The sequence below is a fragment of the Liolophura sinensis genome, chromosome 1 (assembly GCF_032854445.1).
Source record: "Liolophura sinensis isolate JHLJ2023 chromosome 1, CUHK_Ljap_v2, whole genome shotgun sequence".
In the NCBI taxonomy this organism is placed as follows: domain Eukaryota; kingdom Metazoa; phylum Mollusca; class Polyplacophora; order Chitonida; family Chitonidae; genus Liolophura; species Liolophura sinensis.
Genome location: NC_088295.1, coordinates 48,859,317 through 48,879,636, shown reverse-complemented (window position 1 = coordinate 48,879,636; position 20,320 = coordinate 48,859,317). Strand labels below are relative to the sequence as shown.

Genomic DNA, 20,320 nt, shown 5'->3' with positions numbered 1-20,320 from the left:
CTGAGCTTTCTGAAGTGACTTCACATATTACAAAGTAACTTTTTGGAGATTGTTGTAGCTATTCGCTCCAAACGGTGGGCATTAGTTTTCAGAAAATCAGTTTAAATTTAGATCCACCATAGTTTGTAGTTTGTTGGCTTGTAAATATTGCAGTCCCATATAAGAATGTCGGTCAGCAAACACTGGGAAATGCTCTTTCTTTTTTTTTTTTTTTTTTTGCCTATTTCATGCATTTATTATATTACATTTCTGGAAAGTTACATAGAATTCTATGCCTTTGGCAATTGGATAGACCTGTAGTTAAAGACATACAGCATAGCGAGTAAAAGCAAAGCAGCGACCACAGTCTGATATTGTCTAAAGTAATTCGGCCCTAAACTCCGATGTACGTGTCTGCTTTTCACTCCTGCCTATGTGATGACGTTTTGTGGGCAAATTCGTAACGTATTACGTCCTCATTACAACAGAACTTAGGTCAGGCCAGCTTGGATACGAGTCGCCATTGAAGGACCCCACTGATCCAGGAATATATCCCGAAATATCAATTGTTTTCACTCTACTAAAGACATTTAAACACAACAAAAGACCGATGCTAAGAAACAAAACTGTTTTCTTTTTAGAAATCATCTGTACAAATGTTGTTAAATGTTACAAATTTCAAAGAATGTGAAAAATCTCAAATGTATGAGTACTTTTCAGCACCAAGAATAGCGGCTGCTTTCCCATGATTCGTGTCGTCTTCTACCAAGGACATCAAAATGGCCGCCACCTCGTCAGCACTAGAAACAATCAGACAAATTGCTCATTCAGAATCTAAATCTAAGTACATGTACCTCCACTTCGTCCATCAACACTGCAGATGTACCTAATTTTCTGGCTCCTCAGAGAATAATGACAGCTATAAACTATTTTTATAACTAAAAGACGCTTGATAGCTTGCTATTTGAAGCAAGCTTGTTGGCTCTGAGTTTTATTTTCCTGAGCTTACTTGGAAAGCGCAACCTATGAAAAGGCGAAATGAGTGTGACTCACGGACCTCGCATTATGTAAATACTCTCCTGTAATTATATATAGATATGATATAGATATGAAAAAATAATAAAACGCCTTCTCAACTTTCTACATTCTGTTATATTCCAGCTGCAGTTTCAAACATGAAGTTTATTTTCCTATGTAAATTCTTCTCACCAGGGGATTTTTCTCTATTTCCTCAAATATATATATATATATATCTATATATATATATATATATATATATATATATATATATATATATATATATATATATCGAAAACACAGAAAATATTGTGATGGTGGTAAAAATAAAATCCAGGTCTCCTTGTCCTGGTCAAATCTGTGTGAATGGTAAACTTATGATCTACATTTTTTACAGGATATATATTTATTTTAACACTTATTTCCGTATAATGCCCACCTCATAACACCTGCCTCCCGAGCACCTTTCTGATATGCGTTCACATCACGACACCTCGCTGGATCGGGGTCGTTCAACAAGTCTGTGTCAGTCCCTCTCGGACATGCGCAGACGAGACGGATATTACTTTTGATAACTTCCGGTGATTTCTGCAACAAAGCTGTCATTAGTGTATGCTTCATAGCACTATACTCCACATTATCAACTATAGAAAAAAGATAAAATGACGAAAACATTTAAAGCTAAAACTCATTGTATCAAGAAATCACTTCGTCTTCCATTTCTGTATTACTATTGTCTCCGTTCAATTATTTGCAATGTTATCAACGACCTGGAATAGTTTTTTTTAACCAAGGGTTCATTTCGTAGGACAGACTTATCTGTATATATCAGATAACGTCTCCATAACGGATTTATCCCAGGCTGATATATAATATATCTAGGCAACCAATAAATGACGTTTAAATTCTGTAGTGTTATGTCATCATATGAGTAAGTCAAAAAAATACAATAATTATATGTATAAGCAAAAATGACCAGAATTTTATATCGTTCAGAAGTAGACTCTGCCTGAATGAAAAACAGAAATTGCAAACATGTTCTCGCCAAATAACAATTTAATTCAATGCTTACTTATTTATCTGTTAATTAGGCCATGTTTAAGGTCTAAAATAAAACCAGACGGAGCCTTCCAGAAACCATTGCCTCTTTCCGGCCGTATAAAGTCTTGACACAAGGCCTCAACTGAGCAACACAGAGCTAGGTTAATAAGAACACAGGATTTCATTGGTCAACTTTTTGTTTACTTCCGGGGGAACTGCTTGACCAGTTCGAACACTGAGGTCCGCTTGCAGGAATAACAAAATAAGCACAATCTATTGTTATGTGGCCAGATTAAGCGCGATATAATAAAAAGACAGAAACAACACAAGTTGTTTACTCACAGCCAAGCACTTGGTGTAAGCGAGAACTCCCGCCTTGGACGCTGCGTAGATAGGCATGAGGTGACGATGGCCTTCTGCATAATACGCACCTGTCGATCAGTCAATAACACCAGGAGTCGACAGTGGTTAACATGACTTCTTGCCTCACATTCGTTTTTAACAAAGAATTTACTAACCTTATAGTGGTCAAGAGCTGGGGTATACTGTGTTAGTCTAAAGTATTTACAATTCATTTACGTATTTATTTATAACATTAACACCGGCTCACTTTTATAACGTCAATCAGAAATATGGGTGGAGAAAACCGATTTTTATTTGATTGTTCTTCAACGTCATACTCAAGAATTTTTCACGTATGTCATGGTGGTCACTTCCATGGATAATGGAAATTGAAGTGTTCGGCGTAAACCACTCACCTTTGGCAAGTAATTGTCGAACATTCCCACACGTACAAATATGCATTCCTTACTGGTGGAACACAAGTATTACTGTCAAAAAAAAGGGTCCATAAGCACAGAAAACGGGGTACTGTACACATTCCCTGTCCATGGCTGGGTTTGAACCCGCCTCTGTGTGTCCTTAATCGCCGGTAACCACTAGATCACGGCCCGCTCCCTCATGACGAAATAATATTATTGTTACCGAAACTGATGTAAAGGAAAAATTAAACAAAGAAATATGATGATTACCAAAGCCAACTTATAAAGTGATATTGTTGATGGCATTTTTTTCCTGAGAACTATATACGTTGGCCTAAACATTAAATGTAACAGCTTATTTTTGGAATCCTGGATTTTTGGTGTGGTGGCAAACAAAGGATATTACGCTAGAGGCTGGAGATAGCCAAACAGCAGGCTAGCCAGATAATCAGACAGTCAAGTAGCGAAATTACGTCTCTGCATCGCCTTGCATTGTAAAGGTCAAGATAGCTATAAGTCCTCTGTATCGGCTTCCGTGGGTCATTCCTATAATTTACCTGCCATTGAGGATATGTTAACTACAACTCCACCATCTGAACGGTCCATGAGTTTCAGAGCCAATTCTGTACCCCGCACCACCCCGCCCTGTTGAATAGAGAGATAATTAATGATTGGACTTGATACCAGGACTAAAAAACACGGAATGTTAAAATCAAAATGCTTAGACTGAAAAATAGCTTTATATAGACAGGTAATTTAACACATGTCTATGTACTGATTGTCTGAAAAATTTATCCGTTTTACGCAGAGAATATGCATATCGGGCAACAATAGCATAAATAAATAAATGATGCTGACATTTCCTTAGTTTAAACAATATTTGTTTTCCCATAAGTGGATTGAACAGGTGTGTCGAGTTTGTTTGGTGATGTAAATGTGCACAAAGTAAAAGCAGAACAAAGCGTGACCACAGGTGTTGTGGTTTAGGCCGAGTTTTATACACGTGACATCAAACAGAATAGTGTCGCGAAAGTCAGAGCTCATTGATCTATCCACAAATTTAAGGCAGAATTACAAGGTATAGCAACTCACCATATTAATACTGAGCATTGCTTCCATCTTGGACTCGTTAAGAATAGATGCGTTATTTATTACCACGTTGAGTTTTCCGAATTTCTGAAGAGTGTGTTTGAACGCATCTGAAAGCCAAACAAGGATGCATAATATTCATGATGTGAATAAACACGAAAGAATCTTTCATACAGATGGTTCTGCACGTCCACAAATTTAGTGTATCAAAAATATAACTTGTATAACATTTAAGAGTAATCATTTAGAAAATCCGACCCCACGCCGTTAAGATATATGACCTACTTTAGTATAGAGTAGTTAGGTATAACTTACGTCACTGAGAATCTTTACGCTCCATACCGTAAAGATGTAATTGTTCTCTATTGTAAAGATGTATCTGCTCCATACCGTAAAGATGTACCTGCTCCCTGACGTAAAGTTGTACCTGCTCCCTATTGTAAAGACATATCTGGTCCCTATTGTAAAGATGTATCTGCTCCATGTAGTAAAGATGTACCTGCTCCTTTTATAAAGATTTACCCGCTCCCTACCGTAAAGATATACCTGTTCCCTTATCGTAAAGATGTACCTGCTCCCTATTTTAAAGATGCACCTGCTCCCTATCGTAAAGATGCACCTGCTCCCTATCGTAAAGATTTACCTGCTCCCGGTCGTAAAGATGTACCTGCTCCCAATCGTAAAGATGTACCTGCTCCCTATTCTAAAGATCTACCTTCTCCTTTTATAAAGATGTACCTGCTCCCTTATCGTAAAGATGCACCTGCTACCTATCGTAAAGATGCACCTGCTACCTATCGTAAAGATGCACCTGCTACCTATCGTAAAGATGTACCTGCTCCCTGTCGTAAAGATGTACCTGCTCCTAATCGTAAAGATGTACCTGCTCCCTATTGTAAAGATCTACCTGCTCCTTTTATAAAGATGTACCTGTTCCCTTATCGTAAAGATGCACCTGCTCCCTGTCGTAAAGATATACCTGCTCCCTATTGTAAAGATGTACTTGCTCCCTATTGTAAAGATGTACCTGCTCTCCGTCATAAAGATGTACCTGTTCCCTATCGTACAAATCTACCTGCTCCTTTTATAGAGATGTACCTGCTTCCTTATCGTAAAGATGCACCTGCTCCCTGTCGTAAAGTTGTACCTGCTCCCTGTCGTAAAGATGTACTTGCTCCCTATTGTAAAGATGTACGTGCTCCCTATTGTAAAGGTGTACCTGCTCTCTGTCATAAAGATGTACCTGCTCCCTGTCATAAAGATGTACCTGCTCCCTATCGTAAAGATGTACCTGCTCCCTATCGTAAAGTTGTACCTGCTCCCTATCGCAAAGATGTGCCTGTTCCCTACTGTAAGACGTCCCGGTACCTGCTTCCCATTCTTCATGTTTACATATCTGTAGAAGAAGACTCCTAAATGAGTATACCTGTCATAGATTTGTCATCCGTGACGTCAGCGATGAATGACGTCACATTATCCTTCCCATGACCAGAGCTCAGTTGCGTATGGGTTGCATTCAACTCATCTTTGGTTATATCAAGTACACAGACCTGTATAAAGATGGGGAAAAGTAACATCAACTTGCATCCGTGAGCTGATAAGTCTGTATAGGTACAATGCTGTAGAACTGGCAACTTTGGTACATATTTGTGCATTTTTACTTAATTGGTGTCCTGCCTACAGGTACAGATACTGGTCGACTGAGTGTGGATGTCATTGTTTGCCTTTCTTTTGACATTTTTATTTCCAATAAACAGAATTAGTCCAGTAAACATGACTTTTCGTTTGTATTAAGTATATAATGCCCATAGATATGTAAATATGTTTACTACAGTAAACACGTTTATATGTTCATCGGCATTTTGCACTTACGGTAATAAAAACACAAAGTCATGTTCATAATTGTGTTTATTGAAAGTATCCTCCACATTAAAAACATTTCACATGTTTAATATAATAAACACATCTCTTAAGTTACTAAACAAAGCTCTTTCGTGAATAAATGGCAGGACGCGCTATTAAACTGTAGCAGAAACGTGTTGAAAAACGAAACGCTTATTTTCAGTGTCTGACATCACCTTTGATTCTCTATTCTACCGAATTATTTACGTCTGTGGACAAAACCGGAGTCAAATATTAATTTTGACTTTTAAAGTGAAACCTGTAGTTTTACCAAAATATGACATCTCCAAATCTGGTAAGCCTAGAACCATTTTGTATTCTCTGCAGGAAACAGCCAATACCACAACAAACTTGTATATAGAGCGTACGTTCCTACTACATTTAGCTGAGAGTCTGGCATATATACAAACCAAATAATATGAAATTTTCCCGAATATACGGGGTGACACTTCAATCAAATATGTAAATAGTAATAAATAATAATCGTGCACAATTTTGTTAACACGTTCACCCCGCCATACAGACAAAATCTCCGTCACTTCAACCTATATGTCTTACCTTGGCAGAGTTTTTCAGGAAGAGGCCTGCAGTGGCTTTGCCAATGCCCCTGGCTGCTCCAGTGATCAGCGCTACTTTGCCAGCTAGCCGCATCTCTACCAACCGGCAACACTGCCACACTCTCAGGACAGTCCCCTTTTTTCAAATGTGAATATAAGTATGTATGTATGTATATAAATAACCGGACTGTTCCGGTGACAGTGTATATATATATATATATATATATATATATATATATATATATATATATATATATATATATATATATATATATGTATGTATATATATATATATGTATGTATATGGGACGCGCTTCTGGTTCTCGGTGCATGCGAGGAGTTGCGTACAGATATCACCCCTATTGAAACATATTTTACCTCGACCTAGAAACCACGTGCATGTGTTCGCATATTTATGTATGATAATATTCAGAAGCATCGGTTTAGTAAACTAGTGAAATTTGAGATAATACAAACAGGGTCCTGGACAACGTTAATAATGCGAAATGTGTACACTGTGCTCCTACATTTGAAGGTGACATTTCAGGTTGTGACGTAGTGTTAGGAAGTTCTCTGTAACTTCTAATAAAACAGCCTTAAATCCTCATGTCAAATCCCATGTCAAACCCAGTGTCAAATTATAGATCGCATCCGCGCGCAAGCCTCTCGTTTTGAATTTTCAGATATACCTATATAGGCCTATGCCACCTGCCCCTCTGACTGCTTTCATGTGACGGGATCTTTCTCGTCTTTATTTATTTGTTTATTTATTTCATTGGTATTTTACGCCGTACTCAAGAATATTTCACTCATACGACGGCAGCCAGCATTATGGAGGATGAAAAGGCCACCTTTGTACCAACCTTCTAGTAACATCGCCTGTTACGCGTGGTTGGCGCTATGTCCACAATTAAATACCACCCTGGGTGGTGGGGTCCTTCAGGGACGTTGGTAAGGATACCGTTCCACCATTGCGAACTGACGTGAAATAAGGATTGTATTTCCGTAGACAGGCTACTGTACCTACGAACAACTCTCGACATCATGTATTTCGCAGTGAACTTTGGAAGGACTAGGAGACCGAAGAATTCTGTCATCTTTTGAAAGTGTATAGTCAATTTAAGAATGGCCAGAGTCTGAAGTACATAGTGTGGGTTCAGATTGGACAACACTCGAAATGCTGGAATTATTGTCGATTCCTTGAACAGAAGTTTGGGTGTCCGCTTTGCAAAACCACGTAGTGACCACCTTGTTGCTCTGGGAGATAACCCAGAACAAACATTGGCAGGTTTTGGTCATCATGGGGAGCAAACTGGCAATCGCCGTTCCACAGTGGGTTAAATGATACAGAAAACCCGATTTCAAGAAATCCATCCATTATGTCCGACTCTTCTAACGGCAAATAATATTTGGCCTTGTGGAGGGACTTTTGCATTTTTTTGCCTCTTCGGGTTTTTCTCTTTATTCACGTTAGACTGGCAATTTCCTTGACAGAGACCCTCTGTGTAGACCCCGAATCAGGTCGGCGAATCCTGTACCGAGCTATACGTAAATTTCGGTCCAAAATCGTGGTTTCAGCCACCCTGATGCGCGATGCAGTTTTGCCTTTTACCTTAAGTCGGACAAGAACTTTCTCGTTTATCTTGTAAATTGATGGTGGATGTTTTGCCATATTGCGCGTAATAGTTCTAGCGGCAATTCGTCTATCAGGCGCTCCTACTGCAGATCTCCACTTTGTTCTTGTTTTTTTTTTCAAACTCATTTATTTCCTCATGAGTAACAGGACTTGTCAGCAGGATTCTCGCGTAACTTCCTAAATTTTCTACCCAATTTGAAGTTTTAGAAGACATGGTGAGGAAATCGAAGGTAATTTTTTTTCTGATCGTTGTGATCGCTCAACTTTTCCTTTGGTTTGGGGTCTATAGGGCCTAGAGTTAATGCATTTTATTTCAAGTTTCTCTGCAAGCTTTCTCACAGTACCCTTGAATTCTTTGCCGTTATCAGACTGAAGGATTATTGGTTGCCCCTGCTCACTGAAAATATCTTCTAAATACATAGTTATTTGGCGAGACGCAGCCATGAATACCTTGAAAATACATCTATAAGAGTCAACACATAGAAGTATGTGTCTCTGTTATACTTAACCTTGGGCGCTTTCAAATCTGTTAAATCGAGTGGTAGTCTCTTCAGAGGGGCGTTTGTAAGAATTGGCTGGAGGTTTATCTTGTTGACAAAATGGGCGTTTAGTCTGGAATATACTTTTGATTTGTCGTAAAATTGTCCTACAGTTCGTTCACTGATACCGTGCACGTCATCAGCCAACCATAATTAGGCCTATAGTTAACTTGCGCCAGCTGCTTTCGTTTCCTTGACAGCGTGTGTAATCAAGTTTTTGTCATCAGACACCCAAGTGGCTCTCTTGCCGTGCAGAACGAGATTGTTGTGGTGTTCCAATTGAAATAGTATGGCTTTCGTCTGAACGCGCGTACGACATTTTACAGGTGCTAATGGCTTACTCCGAAGGATTCCAACCATTTCATCGTCATCATCTATAGGACGGAAGCCTGCAGTTGAACATCTCAAACACAAGAGAATAATGATCAACGAGAGAAGTAATGGCTTCATCTTATCTCAAAAAGAAGTATATTGAAAAGTTTATTGTCTTGCATAATACAAGTATTATGATTGAGGCCATAATGAAAAGTCTTCACGATAAAGACGGGGCGGAGCGAAGCGTAGCCACGCCCTCTCTTCCTGTCACTGGTCTTGTCAGTGTGTCAACCAAAAGGCCGTTGTTATGTCACATGGTCGGTGACCTGTCAATCAATGTCTGCTCACTCGGAGCACAGTTGCTTTGGCTTCGCCCCTACTGTCTTTGTATGAAGACGTTTTCTTCATCAATAAGCACTTGGAACTGAAGTCTGTGATTGGCTGAAAACACCCTCGATAGCCAATCTGTCGTCTAAATCACAAAAGAATGCAGTGTGAATAACTTGAAACATACTAGTGACACCTGTCACATGGCGAACAACATGATGTCAAAAGTAGTTTTGCTGAATCGAGGTTTGAAACGAGAGGACACTGAGGGGTTTGTATTTGGCCCGACATATTCAAAGAGAGGTCACTGGAAAGCTGTTTGTATATCCATTGCTGCGTTTATGGGCAATGAAATGAAGGGTGAAAACGCGAAGCAACAATCGCGATTGGCGTAATATACACTGATGAGAAACGTTTTCTAAAAGTAATTCACATAATAGCCACGAGTTACCTTAATTACCCTTCTGCGATCGATTTGAGTTTGTACCGTGCCGATTATAGTGGCTGTTGAAATGGACATTCTCAAAGAACCAGTGGTAAGTTAAATCATCTCCCACCCCCTATCCAACGACCCCCCCCCCCCACCCCCACCCCACCCCCTACCTAATTACGCCACTTAGCTTGTGGGAACATGAAGCATACGTATTTTCTTTATGTTTTATTTGACGAGTGGAGAAAAAACTGGGTCATTTGTCTAACTCGACATGAAACTGTTGGTCATGCTGTATATAAAGTTTTGCCTATCATCCGAATAGGTTAACTAGCATTGTATGTTCCAGCAAGAAATATAAATGTTTATACTACACACTGCGCCTGGAAAAGGCGTTATCAACGACTTTGGGTTTAGGACAAAGTTGTGTTTGTTTAGATCGCATTTTGAAGGGTTGTCAACACTGTAATTGTGATGACTCTATTGAGCAGAAAAATGACTTCCCGAGTTTTTAACAATCACGTTGTCGATAAATTTGGCAATACAAGAATAAAACATTTACAAGCTATGATAAGTTATACTTAATTTAGCCTGAGTAGGTCCATATACTGTACGTTATAAATGTGTACATAACGTGAATGTATATTAGCCTTTATATAATAGTAATCAATGTCGAAACAACGTCTCTTACAGTGAAGGATAGAAATCCAAACGATTGTACATGTATGTTGTTGTGCCCTACTGTGTAATATGATAAACTATAAGGGACTTGTAATAAACCGGAATCAGTAGTGAAATAAAATTCAACCACTAATGAAAGAGATACGTTTCTGGTTGATTAATATCATTACTGTTTGATTTTTGTTTCATAGCTGGTATGTCAGTACTGGTCATGTTTTTATTGGTAATAAATGGTTTTATTTCACCATTGGGTGTCTTTTTTGTTCACTACTGGTTATTTTTGGTGAGCTGCTTCATTACTGGTTTTATTTCAACACTGGTTGTCTCACCTCCGCCCGGAGAGTTTCTCACCTTCAATTAAGCTCCTCGCAATCACAGACTCTCCAAGAATTTCGTCCGTGTCATTATCTGTATTTGGTTCAATGTTTTTTTTTATGCTAGGATAATAATTTTTATGAGAATACATCAGAAAAAAAGCATCGCTTTTTCTTGCAACACGCTAACGTCTGGTATAATCAAAGGGTAATGTCCTCCGACCGCAATGCTGTCCTCCGTGGTATTTGATAAATATTCCTGAGCACGGCGTAAAAGACTACTCAAATGAAAAAATAAAATCAAAAGGTAATGAGTGGCCTAGTGCATATATCGTGCTAGCAAAGCACAATAATCCAGGAGCCACTCACCAATGCGGTCGCTGTTAGTTCAAGTCTTGTTAGATTCCTCTTCCGTTGTACGTGACTAGGTCCGCCTGCAACGTGCTGATGATCGTGGGTTCACCCCGGGATGCGCCCGATTTCATCCAACTATATAATGCTTGCCGCTGTCGTAAAAGTGAAATATTCATGAGTACGGCGCAAAACACCAAATCAAATAAATAAATCAAATAAATCAAAGGATAGGCCTGATGAGTGACTTATAAATGACTTTCGCTTTTCGCGCCACTACACTCGCCACAACAGAGCGGCCGTGGTCAAATTTGCACCCATTTGTGGACAGTGGCCTTTAAAATTTCTGCTTTTCACAGCCAATAAAACGGCAAGCTTTCAAAGTCACATTTTTTTACGTGGCGTCTTCAGTTTATCCATTGTTTTTACCATAAGTTACTGCGAATGGGGACACGATTTCCACTACAGAATTTCAATGAAACAGATATTCAATGTAGCAATCATGCTGCTGCTAGGTTAACACATAGCTGTTGAGTGAAAATTAGCACCCAGCTCCCGTGTTATGCGAGATCCCGCGACATTTCTGTTAAAAAAATGGCGGCCTTGTGAAATACCAAAGTGACTTATTGGGTATAGCGTGCTTGCCCAGGACAATGACCCAGGAAACTTACACCATTGTAATCGCTGTTCGTTCAAGTTCAGCTCATGCTGGCTTCCTCTCCGGTCGGAGGCCAACGTGGGAAAGCCTGCAAGCGACGTGCTGATGGTCGTGGGTTTACCCCGTGCCCTGGTCGATTTCCCCCAACAATATAATGTTTGTCGTTATAGTATATGTGAAATATTCTTGAGTATGGCGCAAATCTAGAAATCAAATAAAAAAATAAGTCAAAGTGTAGGCTACTATATCAAGGACAATTGAAAAAGATAATCCCTGAAGTACTTTCAGCTGAGTGCGTAATGCATTTTACAAACAAAATTTTGGAAAACAAAATGAAGAATTAAGTTTCAAACGTTTCAATTTAGTCTGCAGGGATATATGAGTAACTGTATGTGAGAAAACTGAATATATTACTGAAGATTATTTTTAAAATGTGCATACATTTGATTAATTGCAAACATCCAAGTTTCCTGAAAACGCACAACGGTTGGCTTACACGATGACATAATACAATATAACAACCTCAGTTCATCTAGTGACCTTAGTGACTAAATGGCGCCCCTGCGACTGTTTCCGTTGTCCTTCGATCGTGGAATATCTTCCACGAAAATATATTGCATCCAAGGCTTTAGGCCTACGTCAGACGTGGAAAACCTCTTTAAAAATTATAACTTACCAAATTTGGTTTACCCCTTGCGCTCTGGTTTTCTCCACCCATCAAAACGATTGTCATATAGTACAAATGAAAAATTCTTGAGCCTGGCGTTCAGCAACAATCTATTAGTCAATCTTAAGGTGCAGTGATGGATTTTATCGCACAGTCACCTGTGTGTTTCCTTCATTCTCCAGCAAGCGCCATGCACTGTCTCTCTTATTTTCGCCAGTTATAACCCATAATGCAAATGTTTAGCATTATTCGGTGTTTTGTTACGTTATCATCTCAGACACTTTTTCGTAACCATATAATAGGATGTAAAAATTACACGAGGTGTAAAGACTTTGACATTTACATGTGTGTACTCCCGGACTATGTAGATACATTCAATCACTCGGGAAAATACGGGGAAACCTTTGTATGCGATTTTATCCCAATTAAACACGTTATTTTGTGGTGCAATATACATTCCCCTCTTGAATTACGTTTATAATAGATTATTATGTGAAAGGAGAACCAAGTTAACCATCCGTATGAAAATAGTGCTAATTTCAAACTAAAACGATGCATATGGTGGATCTCAGTCACCCATGTATCACCTTCACATAATATACATACCCAGTGGTATGGCCTTTTCCGCATGGCCTTACAATGAGGCATCACTATACATATGTCGGCCTGCTACAAACTGTACACACCATGCTGGGAAGGCAAGTCTCGAGTATTTGACGTAAAACCCACGTGCCCAAACGGACGTCACAATGTAAAATCCAAGATGCCTTGCTGGAAGTGTTGACGAGCTTGCGCTCAGACCACGTGATCAATGTTCCATGCTGACGTCACGTTATTGTTTCGTCATAAACGTACACAACTCAGGAAGCCAACATTGGAATCCAACAAAGATGGAACAACAAATTGCTCCAGAGCTTATTCGACTCCTTCACTGGAAAGCAAAGCTGATATCCCGCCATGCAGTCGCAAGATATTTCATGCCGTACACAGCTGAAATCTTGTGTGTAAGTTCTCTGTTATCAGTAACTGGCAATAATCTGTAAGAAAAGAAAGGTAATCACATGCACAAAGTCTTAATTTTTTGACATGTAGGGGCAAAAGTATTGATAATGTTTTGCTTTTTCACACTCAAAACACAATATCTATTCATAATTATATTTATAAAAAGACACCTCGGTATTTAAATGCTAAAACAATACAGATATACATTCACATGGGATACGACGATTCCACATTTTTTGCTTGTTCATATAGCGATTATGTCAATGGATTGCAGGTTTGGCCATATTACCATTTATCTACTAGATGCTGATACAAAGGCAGATTATAATACAGATCAATTACCTTTTTTGGTATCCTTGAAAACTTTTATATCTCATTACCAGTGGAATCATGTGCTCATTGCTCTATTTTATGACTATTCTATCATCTATTACAATCTAACATTGCAGAGAGCTGTTTCTACAAATTATGAGGGTGCCAAGAAACAGAAAATTGAAACGTAAGGAATCTATTATCTATAACAGACTGTTCCGTTCGGTTAAATTTCATCGTCCAATAGTTTATATCCGTTTTCATTTAAATTATACATGTGGCCTATGGTTCTTCAATACGATTTATATCGTATGAAGACTGTACACAACGATTTCTTTCCTATAACAAATGCCGTATACTTTAGATAACAACCAGTGGATATAGTGATATTGAAGTATATGCAATATATTATGTAGATATACCCAAGCCTTAAGTAATGCCATTCTCTTTAGCCTAACATTGGCACAGAACTTTTCATATTGTTTGGTACACCATTCTTCAATTTTATATTTCCTGCTTGCAATCATCAGTCTGGTGTTTCACTTACAGTTCTCCCCCTACCACTACAAAAACTGTAGATCTCAACAACAACAGCGTTAGTAGTTACACCACTGCTCTTGAAAGCGGGGACAAAGTAACTGATTCAGACAAGAAACGGAAGCTGCCGACAAAGCCTGGTAAGTTAACTGCCCTCTATACAAGTATTCCTACGATATCCTGAAGTCGTACTACAATTATAGTTTTACGCAGATATATTAATAAATAATTATATGTTTATTATATATTTTGACATTTTTTACATCTCTTGTTGTTTATTGTATGTTAGTATGCTTGGGGTTTAACGCTGTACCTTATTTTCAGATGACGGCGCTCAGGTTTACCGTATTTCACCTGACCCGGCCCGAACCGTCACTGCCAGCTTCCACCAGAAGTCCTCCCGGCGAGGTCTGTCCAAATACAGAGGTACTCAGTGTACGTCCATGGCTCTGGCCGCTGTCCTCACCTCCACCAGCCTGCCTGTGGGCGCCTGGAAGACGTCCGATTTGGACGCACTGCTCCGCTACGGCGACCGCCTTCATCAGGACCTCATCTCACGAGTGGACCGGAAGTCCACTGACCCCAGAATGGCCCTGCACGAGATCCCCGCTGCCAAAGACTTTACTTACACGGTCCCTGTCCCCAGTCAGGGGGATAAATGGTTCTCCCAGGATTATCCCCACACCCAGTCCCTGACCCTGTCCAAATCTGCGGAGTTTTATGGTCCGGTTTATCCTGCCAAACACAGCAACCCCATGGACTGTGCGGATCTGGGAGACACGCCCATGGAACAGGCCCTGGAGAACGTCCTTTATGAAAACTTTGACGGAGCTATTCTCACCGTCGGCAACATCAGCGGCGCTGTGATTACAGACAGTCAGGGTCGAATTCGTTACTTCGATTCTCACAGTAACAACAAAATCGGACGTATGACCCTGGAAGGAACTGCAGTCCTCTTGACCTTTGACACCGTTTATGAATTCGTGCGCTACATCCGGAAGAGAGAGTCAAATCCTAATTGTCGATACGAGATGATTGGGATTCGAGTTGATGACATGTAAACAGTCACGTCCATCTAAAAACCAAGCTGACTTGATGGTCTAAATATCAAAGACTGGTATGAATCACATTCCATAATGAAATACTGTAAAACAGATCTCAAAACAAACTCCGTTTTACCCTGGTCACAACCTTACGTTGTTTAAATCAGGGATCCTGTGATCATTTTTAGACGACTGGCAAGTCTAAGTCACCACATATAACTTCATTTTAAGATATACAAATGTTATATGTATATATATATATATATATATGATATGGTTAAAACTATATCTATATTGTTTAATTTATTTTGCCAGTGCTCACAAATTGTTACCATACATTGACTGTGTATATCTTTTATATAGTATTTTTCAATAAACATTCAACTATTTCATCAGATCTTGTGTCATTCTCATTTTCCAAATGTCCTGGATATACATACAGTTCCATGATAATAGCACAGTTATCATGTTTCACGCCGTCTATTCAGCTATATTTTTTACGCATATATCATGCCATTTGGCTTTATAGAAAAAGGAAACCCTACACACCTCATGGAAAACTACAACACACATCTAAGCTGACAACCTTCCGCCATCCAGCCAACGTCAACCACCTCGATCATTGGTAATTAAGAAGTTGGTTTATCGAAGCAAAATCAGCCACTAAGAGACCATACACTACATCGTGGTCAACGTTGTAACTTAAACCAGTGGCATACAGCGGGTTGTAAAGATGCACGTACCTGTACAGGCAACGTTTCAAGATTCCTGAAAACAAGATTCAATCAAAGTTTATGATGTATTAGACTGTCTACTCGCATGTATGTTTACTTCATTCATTTGGGTTAGATGTCGCTTTCAAGGTTTGTCCCGGTGACGGTAAACACCGACAGCAATTCGGCTTCAACCCTGAACGTTTCCTCCATTCTCCAACAAACGCCATTTACTGTCTCTCTTATTTTCGCCAGTTATAACCCATAATACAAATGTTTCACATTACTCAGTGTTTTGTTACGTTATCATCTCAGACACTTTTTTAATAGGATGTAAAAATTACACGAGGTGTAAAGATTTTGACATTTACATGTGTGTACTCCCGGACTATGTAGATACATTCAATCACTCGGGAAAATACGGGGAAACCTTTGTATGCGATTTTATCCCAATTAAACACGTTATTTTGTGGTACAATATACATTCCCCTCTTGAATTACGTTTATAATATATTATTATGTGAAAGGAGAACCAAGTTAAACATCACCATGAAAATAGTGTTAATTTCAAACTAAAACGATGTATATGGTGGATCTCACTCGCCCATGTATCACCTTCACATAATATACATACCCAGTGGATTCATATCACACTTTAAAATAGGTAACTATTGGCGCTCAACATACCAGATATATATCAAGCACATGTACATCAACTAAACTGCCCGGTGTCAGTATAAAATGACTGGGTGGGGTGTCCTATCTGGTGTTTTCCGCATGGCCTTACAATGAGGCATCACTATACATATGTCGGCCTGCTACAAACTGCACACACCGTGCTGGCAAGGGAAGTCTCGAGTATTTGACGTAAAACCCACGTGCCCAAATGGACGTCACAATGTAAAATCCAAGATGACTTTGCTGGAAGTGTTGACGAGCTTGCGCTCAGACCACGTGATCAATGTTCCATGCTGACGTCGCGTTATTGTTTCGTCATAAACGTACACAACTCAGGAAGCCAACATTGGAATCCAACAAAGATGGAACAACAAATTGCTCCAGAGCTTATTCGACTCCTTCACTGGAAAGCAAAACTGATATCTCGCCATGCAGTCGCAAGATATTTCATGCCGTACACAGCTGAAATCTTGTGTGTAAGTTCTCTGTTATCAGTAAATGGCAATAATCTGTAAGAAAAGGAAGGTAATTATATGTACAAAGTCTTAATTTTTTGACATGTAGAGACAAAAGCATTGATAATGTTTCGCCTTTTCACACTGAGATCACAATATCTATTCATAATTATATTTATAAAAGGTACCTCAGCATTTAAATGCTAAAACAACACAGATATACATTCACATGTGATACGACGATTCCACATTTTTCGCTTGGTCATGTAGCGATTATGTCTATGAATTGCAGGTTTGGCCATATTGCCATTTATCTACTAGATGCTGATACAAAGGCAGATTATAATACAGATCAATTACCTTTTTTGGTATCCTTGAAAACTTTTATATCTCATTACCAGTGGAATCATGTGCTCATTGCTCTATTCCGTGAGTCTATTCTATCATATATTACAATCTAACATTGCAGAGAGCTGTTTCTACCAATCATGATGGTGCCAAGAAACAGAAAATTGAAACGTAAGGAATCTATTATCTATAACAGACTGTTCCGTTCTGTTAAATTTCATCGGCCAATAGTGTATATCCGTTTTCATTTGAATTATACATGTGGCCTGCAGTTCTTCAATACGATTTATATCGTATGAAGACTGTAGACAACGATTTCTTTCCTAAAACAAACGCTGTATACTTTAGATAACAACCAGTGGATATAGTGATATTGAAGTATATGCAATATATTCTGTAGATATACTCAAGCCTTAAGTATTGCCATTCTCTTTAGCCTAACATTGGCACAGAACTTTTCATATTGCTTGCTACATCATTCTTCAATCTTATATTTCCTGTTTGCAATCATCAGTCTGGTGTTTCACTTACAGTTCTTCCCCTACCACTACAAAAACTGTAGATCTCAACAACAACAGCGTTAGTAGTTACATCACTGCTCCTGAAAGCGGGGACAAAGTAACTGATTCAGACAAGAAACGGAAGCTGCCGACAAAGCCTGGTAAGTTAACTGTCCTCTACACAAGCATTCCTACGTTAGCCTGAAGTCGTACTACAATTATAGTTTTACACAGATATATTAATAAATAATTATATCTTTTTTTTTTTTTTTTTTTTTCTTTTTTTTTCTTTTTGTTTTTGGTTTTTTTGGTTTCTAAATATTTATTTGTACATCTCTTGTTGTTTTTTGTATGTAAGTATTCTAGGGGTTTAACGGCGTACCTTATTTTCAGATGACGGCGCTCAGGTTTACCGTATTTCACCTGACCCGGCCCGAACCGTCACTGCCAGCTTCCACCAGAAGTCCTCCCGGCGAGGTCTGTCCAAATACAGAGGTAGTCAGTGTACGTCCATGGCTCTGGCCGCTGTCCTCACCTCCACCAGCCTGCCTGTGGGCGCCTGGAAGACGTCCGATTTGGACGCACTGCTCCGCTACGGCGACCGTCTTCACCAGGACCTCATCTCACGAGTGAACCGGAAGTCCACTGACCCCAGAATGGCCCTGCACGAGATCCCCGCTGCCAAAGACTTTACTTACACGGTCCCTGTCCCCAGTCAGGGGGATAAATGGTTCTCCCAGGATTATCCCCACACCCAGTCCCTGACTCTGTCCAAATCTGCGGAGTTTTATGGCCCGGTTTATCCTGCCAAACACAGCAACCCCATGGACTGTGCGGATCTGGGAGACACTCCCATGGAACAGGCCCTGGAGAACGTCCTTTATGAAAACTTTGACGGAGCTATTCTCACCGTCGGCAACATCAGCGGCGCTGTGATTACAGACAGTCAGGGTCGAATTCGTTACTTCGATTCTCACAGTAACAACAAAATCGGACGTATGACCCTGGAAGGAACTGCAGTCCTCTTGACCTTTGACACCGTTTATGAATTCGTGCGCTACATCCGGAAGAGAGAGTCAAATCCTAATTGTCGATACGAGATGATTGGGATTCGAGTTGATGACATGTAAACAGGCATGTCCATCTAAAAACCAAGCTGACTTAATGGTCTAAATATCAAAGACTGGTATGAATCACATTCCATAATGAAATACTGTAAAACAGATCTCAAAACAAACTCAGTTTTACCATGATCACAACTTCACATTGTTTAAATCAGGGATTCTGTGATCATTTTTAGAAAACTGGCATGTCACGTGGTTAAAAATATATCTATATTGTTTATTTTATCTATGCTCACAAATTGTTACTATACATTGATTGTGTATATCTTTTATATCGTATTTTTTCAATAAACATTTGACTTTCATCAGATCTTGTGTCATTCTCATTTTCCAAATGTCCAGGATATACATATAGTTCCATGATAATAGTACAGTTATCAGTGTTTCACGCCGTCTATTCAGCTCTATTTTTCACGCATATATCATGCCATTTAGCTTTATAGAAAAAGGAAACCCTACAGATCTCACGAAAAACTACAGCACACCTCTAAGCTGACAACATCCGGCCATCCACCCAACGGCAACCACCTCGATCAGTGGTAATGAAGAAGTTGGTTTATCGAAGCAAAATCAGCTACGAAGAGACCATGCACTCCATCGTGGTCAAGGTTGTAACTTAAACCAATGGTATACAGCGGGGTTTAACGTGGCACGTACCGGTACAGGCAAGGTTTCAAGTTTCCTGAAGACAAGATTCAGTCAAAGTTCATGGCGTATAAGACTGTTTACTTGCATGCATGTTTACTTGATTCATTGGGGTTAGATGTCACTTTTCAGGTTGTCCCGGTAACGATAAACACCCAGAGCAATTCGGCTTCAATCCTGAACGATTCCCTAACACTCCACCAAGCAATTTTAGACTGGAATTAAATTTATAAACATCCATGTGATGCGTGGTTCACTGCCAAAGATTTTCAAATTGTTTTGCCATAACACATATATGTAACACGTGAGCAGTGCATTTATTTTGCGCTACGCTTCTTCACTCTACCTACTGTAAACACTGCATTACATAAAAGATTTTTTTTTTTTTTTTTTTTTTTTTGATTGGTGTTTTACGCCGTACTCAAGAATATTTCACTTATACGACGGCGGCCAGCATTATGGTGGGTGGAAACCGGGCAGAGCCCGGGGGAAACCCACGACCATCCGCAGGTTGCTGACAGACCTTCCCACTTACGGCCGGAGAGGAAGCCAGCATGAGCTGGACTTGAGCTCACAGCGACTGCATTGGTGAGAGGCTCCTGGGTCATTACGCTGCGCTAGTGCGCTAACTGACTATTACATAAAAGAACACCTGCGTTGAAAACTTGATGCAGACAGATTACCAGACGAGAAAGTCAG

At 39.5% G+C, this 20,320-nt stretch overlaps 2 protein-coding genes across 2 annotated transcripts; both read right to left on the bottom strand.

The window, feature by feature from the left end:
• Positions 1-669: 669 nt before the first annotated feature.
• LOC135469065 (15-hydroxyprostaglandin dehydrogenase [NAD(+)]-like) lies at positions 670-3,414 on the bottom strand. Its single transcript, XM_064747591.1, has 4 exons — positions 3,356-3,414; positions 2,380-2,468; positions 1,436-1,584; positions 670-779 (listed from the first exon to the last, which is right to left on the bottom strand). The coding sequence occupies exons 1-4, from the start codon at positions 3,402-3,404 to the stop codon at positions 677-679; spliced, it is 390 nt and encodes a 129-aa protein (XP_064603661.1). The 5' UTR covers positions 3,405-3,414; the 3' UTR covers positions 670-676.
• Positions 3,415-3,869: 455 nt separating this feature from the next.
• Positions 3,870-6,479, bottom strand: LOC135461666 (3-oxoacyl-[acyl-carrier-protein] reductase FabG-like). The gene is made up of 3 exons (XM_064738861.1): positions 6,348-6,479; positions 5,314-5,437; positions 3,870-3,997 (listed from the first exon to the last, which is right to left on the bottom strand). The coding sequence occupies exons 1-3, from the start codon at positions 6,438-6,440 to the stop codon at positions 3,870-3,872; spliced, it is 345 nt and encodes a 114-aa protein (XP_064594931.1). The 5' UTR covers positions 6,441-6,479.
• Positions 6,480-20,320: the final 13,841 nt, after the last annotated feature.